At 50.8% G+C, this 16,866-nt stretch overlaps 1 protein-coding gene across 4 annotated transcripts in view; it reads left to right on the plus strand.

Annotated features, from left to right (window-relative positions):
* The window catches only part of SPSB1 (splA/ryanodine receptor domain and SOCS box containing 1), an 83,461-nt gene that overhangs the window by 55,149 nt on the left and 11,446 nt on the right, over nt 1-16,866 (plus strand). For all 4 annotated transcript variants that reach the window (XM_049877844.1, XM_049877843.1, XM_049877845.1 and 1 more), the window contains exon 2: nt 14,122-14,961. In XM_049877844.1, coding sequence (XP_049733801.1) covers nt 14,268-14,961 — 694 coding nt within the window. In that variant the 5' untranslated portion in view covers nt 14,122-14,267. The remainder of the gene's footprint in view (nt 1-14,121; nt 14,962-16,866) is intronic.

Genomic DNA, 16,866 nt, shown 5'->3' on the forward strand with positions numbered 1-16,866 from the left:
CAGATCTCTGTCTATACATCCCTGTATCAAAGAAGCCTTCCCTCCTCACCTACTCCCATCAGTCCCTCTATCCTCACTACTCTGCTTCATTTTTCTTCATGACGCTTAATACCTGACCCAGTATTAGATATATCTATCCATTGTTTATCCAGCATTTGTTTATTGAGTACCTGCTATGAACCAGGCACCATTTTAGGCACCGGGGCTACTGCAGCGAACACAACAGATGAAAATCCCTGCCCCGTGAAGCTTGCATTAATTGTTCAATTGTTTATTATCTATCTCCTCCACTAGACTGTACGCTCCATAAAGACAGCGATTTAGACCTGTGTATATTAAAAAAAAAAACAACCCGTTGCTGTCAATTCTGACTCATAGTGACCCTATAGGACAGAGTAGTAGAACTGCCCCATAGAGTTTCCAAGGAGTGTCTGAGGGATTTGAACTGCCGACCTTTTGGTTAGCAGCTGTAGCATTTGACCACGACACCACCAGGGTTTCCGTGTATATGGTAGGTGCCTAATAAATATTTTTGGAATGAATTCCAGCCCTGAGGTGTTTTATCTGGACTTGGGTGTTTTCCAAGTGTTCATTTGTGAAGCATTCAAGACCATCTCTCAAGTCGGGTCATTTCTGCAGGTAACTGTTTTGTCCATTTTGTTTGGTTCTTACCAGCTTCCACCTGGGGAAGATGTTTTCTAGAAGTGTGGGGAGAACCCTCTCCTAGTTTCCTAAACACTGACCACATATAACCCACGTTTTTGTATCATCCACCTTGTTGAGATACGCAGGGACTAAGGAGCAAAGGAAATCCATGGGAAGCCCAGGCTGGTGTGTCAGGGGCCTAACAGATACTTTGTGGATGGGTAAAGAAGCAACTCAGAAGCATAGGCCTTGAGCATGGTCCTTTTGGCCAACTTTCTCCACGTTTTGCATGAGCAGGTCTGGGCAGAAAGAGTCTGTGGGAAACAGCACATGAGTGAGATGCATGGGGCGTGCTGGGTCCATGAGGCCTAATCAGTGTGAGAACGCAGAAGCTGAACCCATTTGAATGGGTTTTCATGTGGTGACAAGTCCAGTCAAACTGTGCATTAACCTGGGGCCGTCCTGTCTGTGGGCAGAGCTCTGATATGTGGCATCATGGCTGGCAGGTACGTGCTGACATCGATAGAAGGAAAACAGGAGCCAAAGGGCCAGCACTGTTTTCTGATGTCAGAAAGTGCCAGTCTGGAGTGGCCACGGGGTCTTGACCTGCTCTGTGAAGAGTAGAGACCTGGGAGCTCAAGCGTGTCTCTCTCCTCATCCTGCCCATGTTCCCAGAGTGAAAGTGTGTGGATGCATGATCCGCGGTGACATTGCTCTTCCATGTCCTCATCCCCAGACCAGCGGCGCTTATGGGTATGTTGGTCGTCCCCTCCCCAGACCACATTTCACGCGCAGCCCCAGAGATGCAGGCACACACTCCAAATTCCTCCAGAGAAACTCGATCCACAGGTGCTGCTCTGAGACAGCAGGGGCTGCCAAACCACAGCTCTGCACTTTTTCTTTTGGAGAAAGCAAAGGACTGGGGCTGGGAGGGAGATCTGAATTGTAGCAATGCAGCTGTAGAAGGCTTCTCACTGCTCCCATATGAACATCTTTGGCTATGTCCCTGTGTGTAATGCTGGTGTCTAACAAGCAAGGTCTTCTGGCCAGGTCCCTGCAAGCTCTCTGCTCTTCACATTGCTCCTTCCACATTCACCTCCTGCCTGGGTGGGTTTTGGGAGGTGGACATTTTGCATCCGTTTCTTCAAGAGTAAGGCAATTCACCTGTGAGTACTGTGCTCCTCTAAATAATGATCTAAATGAAACCAAGTGGTAAACATTTTCCTAGACCAAACATCAGAAGATAAGATGGACAAGGAAGCTAGATTAAGGGAAACAGAACAACCAGAATGGAAATAAAGAGAACACTGTTGTATTGTGAAAAATGTAACCATTGTCCCTGAACAATATGTATACCAAAAAAACCAAACCCAGTGCCATCGAGTCGATTCCGACTCATAGTAACCCTAGAGAACAGAGTAGAACTGCCCCATAGAGTTTTCAAGGAGCGCCTGGCAGATTCGAACTGCCGACCCCTTGGTTAGCAGCCGTAGCACTTAACCACTATGCCACCAGAGTTTCCGAACAATATGTATAGAAATGAGAACCTAATTAGCTGTGTAAGCTTTCACCAAAAACACAAGAAAATAACAAAAGGAAAAAAAAAAGAGCAAGGCATTTTAAAAGGTGCCCTGGTAGTACAATGGTTAAGCACTCAGCTGCTAGCCGAAAGGTTTGGTGTGAACTCACCATTGGCTTTTTGGGAGAAAAGACCTGGCGATCTTCATCTATAAAGATTATAGTCTAGGAAGCCCTATGGGGCAGTTCTGCTCTGTGACATGAAGCTGCTATGAGTCAGAATCGACAGCACACAATAAAACAAGGCGACATAAAGGGAAGGGAAATTCATCACTCTAAATAAATTTTAATTTTTCCATCTTTTCCCCTCATATGCCTGTCCAATCTTCTCTTCCTTTTAGTCTTAGCATAAATACATTTGTGTTCTTTGTTTCGCTTAACATAGCAAGGCTTTTTCCATGCCCTTTGTACGGTGACCTTTCCAGTTAACGTTTTTATTGGCTGTGTAATATTTTATTTTATTCAATTTAATAAAATATCATTTTATAAAATTCGATTGTTTTATTTTTTTTTATATTTTCTTCTATTTTATAAAAGATGATTTTATTTTATAATCTTCTAAAAGGTACATGGAAACCCTGGTGGTGTAGTGGTTAACAGCTATGGTGGCTAGCCAAAAGGTCGGCAGTTCAAATCCACCAGGCACTCCTTGGAAACTCTACAGAGCAGTTCTACGCTGTCCTATAGGGTTGCTATGAGTCAGAATCCACTCGAAGGCTGGCATTAATCCAAAAAACACAAAATAATAAATGTTGGAGAGGCTGCGGAGAGATTGGAACTCTCATACACTGCTGGTGGGAATGTAAAATGGTACAACCACTTTGGAAATCTATCTGGCCTTATCTTAAACAGTTAGAAATAGAACTACCATACAACCCAGAAATCCCACTCCTGGGAACATACCCTAGAGATACAAGAGCCTTCATACAAACAGATATATGTACACCCATGTTTATTGCAGCTGAGTTTTTTTTTTTAAAGGTACATGTTTTAGTTATCTTTTATAAAATATAGTTTTATTTTATAACTTTATAAAACTTTATTAAATTTAAATATACTGTTTTCCTTATTGTGATTTATAAAATACAATTTCGCTTTATGATTTTATAAAATCTTACTAAATTTAAATATTTCATGTATTATATTTTCTTGGCAAGGGTGGGGGAAGTCAGCTCCCACCTTCTGCACGTGATGTACTGGCACCACCGGGATCTTGCACCCAGACCTCTACGGCCTACCCAGAAGCTCAGGATTAGTTTATTCCATGCTTTCGGCCATGCTGGGCTCTCCCCTGTGGAGTGCCGGTCGGCCCAGGTGTTCAGGATTATCCAGATGGATAGGGTTGTACGAGGAAGTCCAGCTAAGAGGTCTAAGGGGAAGCCCCTGAGGGCCGCTGTGGCTTCCAGAGTATCTTTGTGCTTAAGTTCCTTTTCACCGACTGACCTGTGAGACCCAGGGATTTACTTCTCCCTCGGCTTCCTGTCCAGTTGTGTGAAATCCCACACAGGGAGTGGCGATTAAATTGCACTCAAAGACCTACTGCCCAATTCCTTCTAGAATCCTTTCCAAGTACATTGGATGCGGTCCAGTCGACAAACCTTTGATTCCAACTCACTTGGCAGAAACTCCCGAGCACCTTCAGCCTGCCATGGGTCACTAAACCAAAGAAACCAAACTCATGAAACTCAGTGCCATCCAGTCAATTACCACTCATAGCGACCCTATAGGACAGAGTAGAACTGCCCCATAGGGTTTCCAAGGAGCAGCTGGATTCGAACTGTCAACCTTTTGGTTAGCAGCTGAGCTCTTAACCACTGCACCACCAGGGGTCCATGGGTCACTAGTCAGTCACAAAGATCAAGAAGCCTGGGGGTGGCTCACCTTGACATTTGATTTTCTATTAAATTTGACAATGGGGGAGGGGTGCTCTGAGATCCATGATTTTCATAGGGATGATAGGAGAGAGGACCGTAAACTAATTTAAAAGAAACTTCTCAGCCTGTCCTGGTATGGTGAAATTCTTAACCCCCCACACATGACCATTGTCACAGTTAGAACAACCAAATGTGTACCTATAAGGGAATGTCACAGCATTAACACATAAAATTCATGTTAAACCGAAAAAACCAGCTACCCTGTGTGTGTCAGAGTAGAACGGTGCTCCGTAGGGTTTTCAGTGGCTGGTTTTTCAGAAGTAGATTACCAGACCTTTCTTCCAAGGTACCTCTGGGTGGACTTGAACTGCAAACCTTTCAGTTAACAGCTGGGGTGTTAACCATTTGCATTACCCAGGGCCTTAGTATATTACGGACTTGGGAAAGGCAAACTGTAAGATGGTATGTGTACTGGGACCATCCCCCTGTCTGCACTTGTGTACGCACCAGAAAGGCCTGGAAGGGTGCATACACCCCAGTGCTTCCTTCTGGGCAGTGGTATGGGGTGAGGGGGGAGAGGACTTTAATTTATACTTTCCTATATTGAGATTTTTTATGAGCACATGTAACATTTAAAATTTTTTAAATCAAAATGGAAAAACAAGAAGGTAAAAAAAAAAAAAAATTATGGTATGCATATCCAAGCCTGGTAGTTCTCATTATTATGGATTCCGTAATAACCTGTGGTTCTCAGATTTTGCTGTTGTTAGTTGTCAAGTCAGCTCTGGCTGATAGCAACGTTAAATATAACAGAAGGAGACATTGCCTGGTACGGCACCATTTTCTCAAACTTTAAAACCGCTTGCTCTTGAGTCAGCCCCGACTCATGGTGACCCCCATGTATATCAGAGTAGAACTATGCTCTCTAGGGTTCTCAATGGCTGATTTCAGCCAATGGAAGTAGATAGCCAGGCCTTTCTTCCAAGGTGTCTTCGGGTGGACTCAGACCTCCAAGCTTTCAATTAGCAGCTGAGTGCATTAACGTTTACACCACCCAGGAACATCTAGTTGTTTTGTTAGTTGTTTTTGAGTTGATTCTGACTCATGGTGATCCCATGTGTTACACAACAGAACTGCACCATAGGATTTTAATGGCCGTAGTCTTAATGGAAGCAGATTACCAGGACTTTTCTTCCATGCAGCCACTGGGTGGGTTTGAACAGCCAACCTTTAGGTTAAGCAGTCCAATGCTTAACCGTTCGTGCTACCCAGGGACCGGATCACCTGGAGGGCTCATGAAAGCACAGACCACCAGATCCCACGCCTAGAGTTTCTGAGTCCGTAGATCTGAGTGGGGCCCAGAAATTTGATTTTTAACAAGCTCCCAGGTGATGCTGATGTTGCTGGTCCAGGGACCACACTTTGAAAACCACTCCTGTAAACCAGGGCTTCAAACCAGTTCGTTCCAGTTTGAACCCCTGCTGAGAATTTGCATTTTTAACAAGTTCACAGGCAATGCTAATGCTGCTGGTTAGGGACCAATTCTGAGAACCACTAGTAGAGCAGTGGTTCTCAACATTTATTATACACAAGAATCACCTGGGCATCTTGTTAAAATGCCAATTCTGATTCAATATATCTGGGGTGGAAATGCAAATTTGAACAAATCAGTTCGAAGCCCTGGTGTAAACCTACTTATAGGAGAACATCCTTATAGCTCCCCTCTGCTCCTCACTCCCGGTGGAACTTCTCTGGAACTTCTGCCCCTGTTCTTGACCTAAGGGGTTTGCATTATTTAATTTGGGCATTTGATATGCATCTACAGGGGGCTTTGCTGGAGCTGTGGCTTCTTGCTGGCCTTATTCTTGCCCTGCCCTTTCTGCTGCCCTGTGAAGGGGCAGGTCCCCCCCAAGAACCTGCTTTTCCCTGGGCTGCCTGTGAGGCCTTAGGGCCTGTGTCTGCCTGCCTTGGCATTCCTTCCTGTTACGATTTCTGGCCCTTTGGTGTCCAAGATTCCATTCTTCCAGGTGTCACCTGATGTTGAAGGTGAGGCAGGAGGAGGACAGGGAGCAACATGTATTAAGTACCTACTGTGTGTACTATACTGCGCCGGGCACTTGAGCTGTAGGATTCCACGTTGAAATCATGAGTGCCAGCCTCCTTCCTCCTTGTTCACCCCCCAGGGTGGCTCGAGAGCCTTGACCTGGGTCTGCAGGGTTGGGGAAGAAGGCTCTTTGCCCAGGACCTTCTAAACCCGCAGCGCCTGGGGTGGCCCCTTGCATCTCTCTGTGAACTGATTTGTTTCAGGTCTGCCCACGGTCTCCCTCCTTCTCAGTCTCCCTGGATGGATGTAGGGTGACCCAGAGTCCACTCCCTGTGGTGACCTTTCCCTGTCAGCACCTCCCCTGGGAAGAGGTTGGAGTGTCGCCAGCTCCCATTTGGGCCCCTGTGCCACGTGAAAGCCTGGGTTTGATCAGACTTCCTGTGCTGGGGTGGCCACTTAGGAGGACGGAAGTGGCAGGCAGCGTCCTGGGACTCTTCCCCTGGGGCCAGGCAGTTCCAGAGGAAGGGGTGAGGCCCAGCCCTCTGTAAGAATTTTGTGTCCCTGTGTCCCCCTGCCTACCTGCTGCCCCTCTCTGCCCCACCTTGGGGAAGGCAAGCTTCAGCATCCTCAGGGCCAGAGTGACCTGACTGGGCCACCCTCTCCACCCTGGGGCTTTGCAGGCATCTGCCATGAGCCCCCATTTCCTCCCTTCCCTGGGGAATTTACGGAGGTGGATGGGGGCAAGGAAAGAGATCGGAGTCTCTGAGCCTTTCTCCAGGGGCTCCCTCTGCCAGCATCTCTTCCCCTTGGAGATGGTCACATGGTTCTGCCCTCAAAACTCTGCCTTTCTGCCTCCTGTGTGGACTGGGCAGGCCCCACGTGGACCAGGCAGGCCCCACATGGACCAGGCAGGTGCTGTGTGCACCGGGCCGGCCCCATGTGGACAAGGCAGACCCCGTGTGGACCAGGCAGACACCACATGGACCAGGCAGGCAGGCACCATGTGGCCAGACAGATCCCATGTGGGCCAGGCAGGTACCATGTGGACCGGGCAGGCCATTTGACCAACCCTCAGCCTCCTTGTTGGGTGGCATTCAGGATCTCAGTCTAGACTGAATTTCCATTAGCACTCAAAGGCACATTTGCTACTGTCTTGGATCAACTTTTGGGAAGGTCCCTGTGTGTCCCTGAGGTCCCTACAAGAACAGGACCTCTCGTCTGAACGAGGACTGTTGCCCTCACAGCCTGGAGACGGCTATAGCCGTAACTTTTTGTTTTAATCTTTAGTCTCTATATGAGTGTCACACTGATTTCCCAGGGGCAGGGCCCAACTGATCCGAGCCCATTCTGAAAGTGTCATGAGTAATCTGTGTCCTCCCGTAGGTGTCGATGGCAGGTGCATTTTTAGTCTTTTGAGGTCAGAGGCTAGAGCCCTGGACCGCGTGGGATTTTCTCTCCAAGGTCGCTTGTCAGAACTTTCCAGAAGGGTTAAATCCTTTTTGTTGATTCTAGGGGTGGAGACTTATTACTTGAGCAAGAACACAGCGCCCCCTGGGTTCTCCCCAGTATCCCCCCTCAAGTGGGCAGTTGGGGTGGGGGGGTGTTGTAACCACATGGCCCTTGGCCTACTCTCGGGGGCACTTTTAGCCTGTCCTCAGTGCTTCCGCCTAGGATCATGTTCCTGCCGCTTGTGTTGGGGAGGCTGAAGGGAGTCTGGTTCCCAGGAGCGAGAAACCGTAATTAGCAGGCGGAGCCGGAGCGGCCACTCTGCCGTGCTGCAGACAGTGCATTCTGATATAATAACAGATCGCTTGGGGCATGCTTCTCTTGCAAAACCCTGGGCTGCAACCACAGATGTGTGGGGCGGAGAGGTGGAGGGAGGGGTGAAGGAAGCTTATTTGATCTTCAGGTGAAAGGAGGCTTTATAAATAGGTCACCTTGTTCCACATCCTGAATTTTGTTCTTTCCCCATCTTGGGTCAAAACAATGGTTTAACTGTTCCGGGGTCAGCCAAAGGCACTGAGGGGGACCTGAGCTTAGAGAACATGGGGGTGTGTGTGTCACTCTCTGGTAGTTTCTGTGCTGTGGGTTCCCTCACCCCCTACCCCCTCTGCCACGGCCACCATGGACATGCCTCCAGTGAAGGGTGCTGCCTGTTCACCAAACCTTTTCTTAAAAAACAAGAGGATAATTTGTAGTAGAGGTGGCACTATGAGTCAGAATCGACTTGATGGCAATGGGCTTTGAGGTGGGGCCTAGGGCCAGCTGACCCAATGGCCCTTTTTTTGGAAGGCAGAATTTTTAGAGTCGCAGCTTTAATTAAAGGGAGGGCAAAGCATCTCAGCAGGTGCTGTGTACCAAGTAGTGTCTGAGTTGAGGGTTGAAATCCGTGCCCCAAGCACATAAGGGCCAGAGTCAGGGCAACTTTTTAGACATAACCAAACACCTCTCAGGATGAAATTCCTAGGCTTGAAGGCGAAGGACTATAGACTCAGGGGTCATCTACATAAATTGGTACAACATGGTTCATAAAGTTCTGTGTCCTACTTTAATGAGTAGCATCTGGGGTCTTAAAAGCTTTTGAGCAGCCATCTAAGGTACATGTATTGGTCTCTTACTCTCTGGAGTGAAGAAAACCAAGACTCTAGGGAGCAATTAGTCCAAAGGACTAATGAACCACACGAATCACAGCCTACACGACCCAAGACCAGAAGAATTAGATGGTGCCCAGCTGCTACTGCCAACCACTCTGATTGGCATCACAACAGAGAGTTCTGAACAGAGTGGGAGAAAAATTGTAGAACAAAAAATTGAATTCACAGAAAAGACCACATTTACTGGTCTGACAGAGATTGGAGGAACCCCCAAGTCTGTGGCCCTGAGACGTCCTTCTCGACTGGAACTGCTGCCATTCTCAAAGACCACCATTCAACCAAACCATAGACAGGCCCATAAAAGAAATAATAACACCTGAAAGGAACATGCTCCTTAGAACAATCAATTATACGAGATCAAAAGGGTGACATTTGCCCAAAGCAAAGATGAGAAGGCAGGAAGGAATAGAAAATCAGGACAAAAGGAAAGGGGGAGCCTATGATGGAAATGGGGAGAGTGCTGACACATTGTGGGGAACGAAACGAATGTTTTGGAACACTTTATGTACAAACTATTGAATGGAAAACTAATTTGCTCGGTAAACTTTAATGCACACACACACACACAAATCCACGCCTCTTGCCAAATTTCTCCCTCCTTGCCTCCTCTTCTCTGGAGTTGGCCCCTTGGGGCCGGACCAGTGGTTGGTGACTCCATCATGGTAACCTCTGTCTCTTTTTGCCAAGGCTGGTTTCAGATCCGAGCAGCCATTCTGGTCTTGTGCTTTTGGCCAGTGGCGGCAGGCAGCTGCCCCGTTTCCTGGGTAATGAAAATGTGTGACTGAGAAACAGTGATTGGAGATCTAAGGTGAAATCCTTGTAGAAATCATGTCATGGATGGCCCCAGACCTGTATCTGGGAATTCTTGTCCTTTATGTTAAATGACCTTCTGCCGATACAGGTCCTGACCATGTATCTTGGTGGATGAAGCACTCAGGATGGTAGTGCTTGCTTTATGAGAAGGCATGTGCACGGAGAGCCTTTCGGAATTGCTTTGGGGGCAGTTCGTTCTTGTGAATATGATTTGTTAAATCGGTGTTTCTCAGCTTTTATTCTTTTTTGTGTGCTTAAAATTCGTTTTCACTACCTCATGGACACTCCCAAGGGCTCACTAAGCAATCACAGTCCCTGTGCTCCTGGGGCACCTCTGGGCCTTGGAAGGCCTGGGCATGTGCATTCACCTCTCTCATAGACTGGTAGGAAAGTGGGGTGGTCCCGGAGCTGGGGCTCCAAAGGGTTCCCGTACCTCCTACCTGGTCTACCCTGCCCTATGATGCCCCATCTCAGATTGGCAGTGAACAGAAGCAGCCCTTGCCAGACGAGTATCAGAGTCACTCAGCACCTGTGGGTGGTACAACCCCTCCCCTGAGGTCCATGTTCAGGTATTTTGGCCATGGGGGCTGCCTGAGTTTTTCTTGGGTTTAGAACAGAGCTCAGCAAACCCATGGGTCAAGTTCAGCCTACTGCCTGCTTTTATAAATAAATTTTTGTTGGAACACAGCCATGCCCACCTGTTTACGTATTGTCTGCAAAGTCTGAAATATTTATTATCTGGCTTTTTCTGGAAAAGTTTGCCGATCCCTGGTTTAGAAGGTACTTTGAACTTGATCTGCTCTAGCCCAGCGTTCCAAGCACTTGACTGGGCGGTTGTGGCCTAAAGACAGCTCTCCATCTATAGGGCCAGGTGTGGTGACTGGGGAGACTAGGTAACAGTGGTCTTTGTTAGTTGTACAGAGCACAGTCTCAGCATAAAACAAAGTAAAAAAGCCAGTGGGCCAGGTCTTCTCTTGCATATTGTCTCAGTTGATTTTCAGGTGAGTGAGTGGCACACCGGTGACGTCCCATCTTACAAATGAGCAAACAAGCGCGGGAAAGTCAAGGTCAAATCCTTGCCAGTGGTTTTGTGCATGAGTTTCCCTGAGGACTGGAAGCTCAGGAAAGCAGGGCTGGACCGAGCGTTGGGCAGTGGGAGAGGGCAGATAAGGAGAAGCTGAAGGAGAGAGCACCTGGCTGGGCTGGAGCTGGGAGAAGGTGGGCCACTTGAACTCCTGGAGGACTCAAAGGAGGGTGGGCCCCTGCAGCTGCATTTAAAAATGGATGGAAGGAGACGAGTAGCCAACCGCCCCGTGTGTCGTTGCACGGCGAGGAGGCGGCCAAGTATGGACGGCAGGAAGTTGAAGAGAAGGAAGCGTCAGCTTTAACCATAGCCTGGACATAGGTGGGGGCGGGCAGGTGATGGGTGAGTCAGAGTGGCCTTGAAGTTGCCATGGCAATTGATGACCTTGAGGTGACTCAGATGGCAGGATGACCCAGAAGTGGCAGAGTGGGTGGCCCACGTCCCCTTGAGAGAGTCCTCCCATGATGCCACAGGTACTTTCCCTGCCCTCCATGCTCAAGGAGAATGTCCCACCACCCTCTCCACAGCCCCTTCCTCCCGGACTTTTCCTTCCAAGAGCTTCCACTGCTCAAAGCCATTCAGTGCCAGGCCCAGATGGGGCCCCCTCCGATAGTTCCCGACACAGGGCCCAAAGGAGGCGGAAGTTTAGCAGCAGGTGCGTGTTGTGGACTTGCTTGGCAACCACAAGTGGTGGGATCTCACTGCTGGAACTGGCCTAGATGACAGTGTGTGCCTCGCTTTGAGGCCATGCTGTCTTCTGATCACTGTGTCACAGTGAGGTCACTGTAACCCTCGAGCTTGTCCCAGAACCAGGTGGTCCCCTGCTGTAGAGGGGCATACCTTTGACACAGCTGTCCTCGCCGGTCTCAGGGAGCAACGGGCCCTCTATCACATCCCTGCCGGTAGAGAAGGAAGTCCAGGCACCCAATGTTCCCACTCAGAACGTTCTGTGGGAAGAAGGCTTCCAGAGGCCTGGCCATCCCAAAGGCGTTGCTCCTCCCAGCTCAGTGAGCAAGCTCCAGGGTGGCTGAAGATCCCAGGGAGGCTTCCACCCGACTGCTGAGCCTGCTCCTCTTTCCAGGCCCTGGTAGCCCCAGGATCAGAGAGGGGAGGCCTGGGCCTCTAGGTTCCCAGCATTCCCCGCGTCGGGCAGCTGATGGCAGTGTGGCTGGTCCGGCCCCCCTCACCTACCAGCAGGCACCTTGTCCTTGCGGCTGCGAGGCAGCAATTGCTGTGCAGGCTGAAGAGGCAATAGGCCAACTGCAGCGATAAACCCACAGCCCCCCACCCCCACCCCAGGTCCCTCTGTATTTTCTCCATTCCATTCACTTGGCACGTGAGTGGTCCCTACAACAGGCAACCTGAGTGACGCTTTTCCACCAATGGCTCACGTTGTAACCTCTGCATTCTTGTTTGGTTGCATTTCTTTAGCCAGGAGCCTATCTTGTCCATTGTCTGGTTGGTCTCCAGAAGCTGTCTCCCAAACTGGGCAGCCAAGAGTCCTGTCCAGGACCCAGGAGGCTTTTGATGGTAGGAAGTACCTTTTCTCTTGAATGGGGCCCAGGAAGCCAAAACAACATCATTTTTTGTTATTCAAGGCTGGGAGCAGAGGATGGGACAGCAGGGTGGCCCAAGTCCCGTCAGTCCCCAAATTTCACCCACCTCTTCCTCCTTGAAGGAGCCCTGGTGGCTTAATAGTTAAGCGCTTGGCTGCTAACCAAAAGATCAGCAGTTCAAACCCACCCGCTGCTCTGTGGGAAAAAGATGTGGTAGTCTGCTTCTGTAGATATTAAGCCCAAACCCATTGCTGTGAAGTAGATTCTGACTTATAGTGACCTTGTAGGACAGAGAACTGTCCCATAGGGTTGGCGGTTCAAGCCCACCAGTTGCTCTGCAAGAGGGAGATGTGGCAGTCTGCTTCTATAAAGACTGACAGCCTTGGAAACCCTGTGGGACAGTTCTCTGTCCTACAAGGTCACTATAAGTCAGAATCTACTTCACAGCAATGGGTTTGGGCTTAATATCTACAGAAGCAGACTACCACATCTTTTTCCCACAGAGCAGCGGGTGGGTTTGAACTGCTGATCTTTTGGTTAGCAGCCAAGCGCTTAACCAGTACACCACCAGGGCTCCTTCCGTAAAGTTTATAACCTTGGAAATGCTATGGGGCAGTTCTGCTCTGTCCTATAGGGTAGTTACAGGGTCACTATGAGTTAGAACTGACTCGACAGCAGTGGGTTTTTTCAGTGGCCTCCTTCTTGAGTAGAACTTTCCCAGGGCACCACGGAAGGAGAGGACAGGAGATAGACGCAGTGAGGCCTGTCTTCCAACCTGCCTTCCTACTCCTCCAAGGGACCCAGGGGACTTGGGGGTGAGGTGCCAAGTGGAGGGAGGCACCCATCCACTGATGACGGGTGCAGGCAGGAAAAAGAGGGGGTCATCTGACAGTTGGCAGAAAACCCCAGGGAGCGGGGTGCGTGGTGTGAGAGCTTCTGGTGCCCACCTACTGAACCAGCACAGGGCTCTGCAGAGGAGCGTCTCTGTGGCCCCCAGTTCAGGCGGGATAGGGGACCTGCTCAGGGGCTGCTGAAGCCTCAGGAACTGCTGAGCTGGGAGGTTCCTGGCCCTCCCCAGTCAAGTGCACATGCAGACCCCAGCAGAGCTTCCCGCCTACACCAGGGTTACCTTCCCCAGGGTGAACCGGGGGGGTGTCTGTGGGAGGCTGCACTGCTGGAAAAGAGAGAGAAGCTGTGATTTGGCATCTTAAACAGCTACTGGGGGCTTCACTGCAGTGTCTGCATACTAACCGAAAGGTTGGAGGTTTGAGTCCATCCAGCGGCATCTTGGAAGAAAGGCCTGGAGACTTCTAAAAAATCAGACACTGAAAATCCTATGGAGCACAGCTCTACTCTGACACATATGGAGTCACCATGCGTTGGAGTTGACTTTATGGCAACTAGGGGTGGAAGACTTCACCTTTCCCTGTAAGCAGCAAGGCCAGGGAGATAAGCTTTTTCTTATTTTGACTACAGACAATGCCCACTACCTAGAGGCTCATCTCAGGGTTTCCACCAGCCTGGCCTCTGCCCTGAAACCAAGAGCACTGGCCTCAGTGCGGTACCTGGCAAGCGTCTGAGTGGGTCTCACACTGTGCACCCACCATGATTGAGGACAGTGTCTGGTCCCTATCTTCATGCAGATGCTGGCGGTTGGCCCCTTTCCTTTATAGCTGCCGGGCCAGAGGGGAGATTTTTTCCTGTTCCAAGGCTCCCTCTGACCCCAGGTCAGGTGTTGTGGGGAGCCCAGCTCCCCAGCGGCTGGGATGTGCCACGGGGTCAGCTGTCTCGATAACCCTCGTGCTCACGGTTTCCTTTTTCCCCTTCCTCCTGCATCCCTGCTCATCCATCTGTTTTTCTTTCCATCTGTTAGGCAACCCTGGATGCTCCACAACTTGAGGAGTCTCCTAACAACCTTCCCGAAGAAGGGCCCCAGCCTTACCGGAAAGCTGGACGAGAGACCCTGGGGTTGATGAGCTGGCCCGGGGCTCCTGGGGGAAGGTGAAACCCAAGGCAAGCATGGGTCAGAAGGTCACCGGGGGGATCAAGACAGTGGCCATACAGGACCCCACATACCGGCCGCTGAAGCAGGAGCTGCAGGGCCTGGACTACTGCAAGCCCACCCGCCTGGACCTGCTGTTGGACATGCCCCCGGTGTCCTACGACGTGCAGCTGCTGCACTCATGGAATAACAACGACCGCTCGCTCAACGTCTTCGTGAAAGAGGATGACAAGCTTATCTTCCACCGCCACCCGGTGGCCCAGAGCACGGACGCCATCCGGGGCAAGGTCGGGTACACGCGGGGGCTGCACGTGTGGCAGATCACGTGGGCCATGCGGCAGCGGGGCACCCATGCCGTGGTGGGGGTGGCCACAGCGGATGCCCCCCTGCACTCCGTCGGGTACACGACGCTCGTGGGGAACAACCACGAGTCTTGGGGCTGGGACTTGGGGCGCAACCGGCTCTACCACGACGGCAAGAACCAGCCGAGCAAAACGTACCCAGCTTTTCTGGAGCCCGACGAGACCTTCATCGTCCCTGACTCCTTCCTGGTGGCCTTGGACATGGACGACGGGACCCTCAGCTTCATTGTGGATGGACAGTACATGGGAGTGGCTTTTCGGGGACTCAAGGGCAAAAAACTGTATCCTGTAGTGAGTGCTGTCTGGGGCCACTGTGAGATCCGCATGCGCTACTTGAACGGGCTTGATCGTAAGTGTCCCCTGCGTGGCCGAGGGGTACCCTCATGTGTCCCAGTGGTCCTGGCTGGGCCCAGGCCCAAGTCCACCCAGTCACTGGAATGGAAATGTCTTTTAAGTAGAGAGACCCCTGTGTTCAGACCCTCAAGGCAACTCTTGCCTGCTCCAGGTTTAATGAGGAATACAAGCCAGAATCTGCCAGATTACCTGGCAGGCAGCGCTTCTGAATGAATGAATGAGTGAACAAATGAATGAAGGGTCTTTGATAGACCTTGTTGATTTCTGCCTGACCTGCCTCTAGGTTTGATCTGCAGTTGACCAGATTCTAGCACAGTAACCTGTTTCTTATCGAGCCTGAGGATTGTGGACTTGGCAGTCCAAGACCTTGGAGACTCCTGGCACCCCTCCTTCACATAAATGAAAGCTAATGGCCTTTCTGGCTCATCAGCCAGGTTCAGGGAGTTTTGCTGGTGCTGAAGGCTCCTGAGTGGACTTCTCTTGGACTGGGGGGAACACATGTTAGAAAGAGGCAGTGTCTCTTAGTTGCAATTTCCAGGGGTCCTTAGGAAAATGCCTCTCTCACTGTCTGTGTGAAAACAGCCCACGTGTGGCACACCGCCCTGGTTTGGGAGGTAGAGGCTCTGTGGCTGCCTGGCTGAGTGCTCGAGGTGGTGGGAAGTCCCAGTGTTCCGGAACTGTCCACTCCACTTGGCCCTCTCTTCTGGAGCTTGAGCCGGGCGCCCTCTGCTCCGGGCCTGCATGGGTCCCTTCCGCAGCATGAACGTCCCACCACTGGAAGGGGTAGGCCAGAAAACTCAGTCCACCATGGGCCGACCCTCTTGGGTGTGACCTGGGACCCAACGTTCTAACTGCCCCGGCAGACCAGTGAGCGGGGTGAGGCTCCTTCCCCCACCACAGACACTCACTCTATCTTAAGAGTCTCCAAACCCTCAGGTTCTCCCATTCCTGCTTCTCCTTCTCCCCTTCTCCACGCCCCCCCTTTCAATCTTCAGAAGATACTGGAAAAGAAAACCTCCACGGCAGTCAGGCAGGTGCCAACTCCTACACATTTTCTTTTGGAAACCCTGCTGCCCCACCCAGGCTTTGGCTGGGCAATGACATGAACCGCTGACCCTGGCGGGCTTCCGCACTGCCGGCTTCCAGGGCTGCTCTGTCCGACCTAGGAGGCCCAGCACCCTGAAGTCACAGGACTCCTGGCAGAGGTTACCAAGTGTGTTTCCAGCAGGTGACCTCCCTGGGAGGTCACCTCAGACATGGATTAGGAACCAGCAGAGTGAGTTGTATGAGTGTATCCCCTTGGGGGAAATGAAGGAGGGTAGTAAACCCAGAGCTGGGTGGTCAGAGGTCAGAAGTCCCGGCATATCCTCCCTAGGACCTGGACCTCAGGGGTGCCCTGGGCTGTGGCCCGCCTCTCCTCTCCAGCAAAGGAGTGGTCCCAGACCCAAGGAGGTTTCACTTCTGTTCTATGCAGACAGACAGGCGAGGGACTTGCTGGGCCTGTGGAGTCACTGGCAGGCCACCAAGACTCTTGGTCTCCGGTGCAGTGGTCCGGCCATGTCCCTGCTGGAACAGACTGCTGATGCCCTCATTAGCTCTGTGGGTTTGCACGGCATCAACACAACACAGACCCCCGGAGTGGCTGGGAGGGGCCAGGAGGGGCTGGGAGCTCTACGCCTGTGCCAAGTCAGAACAAGGCAGAGCAGAATGGCTCTGCCAAATGGCCCGGAAATCCAGGCGCAGGCCTGGTGAATAGAGGAATGGCCACCTTAGCTCTGCATCAGAGGGGGGAGCTTGGTGCTTTCCTAATTTTACTTGTTTGGAAAATTTTAAAGGGAGAGAGTAAATACACAAAAGTGAAAATAAGTTGCTGGGAAGCGCGCCTGCAAGCTGGACCCAG

This window comes from Elephas maximus, chromosome 3 (genome assembly GCF_024166365.1).
Source record: "Elephas maximus indicus isolate mEleMax1 chromosome 3, mEleMax1 primary haplotype, whole genome shotgun sequence".
NCBI classification, from domain to species: domain Eukaryota; kingdom Metazoa; phylum Chordata; class Mammalia; order Proboscidea; family Elephantidae; genus Elephas; species Elephas maximus.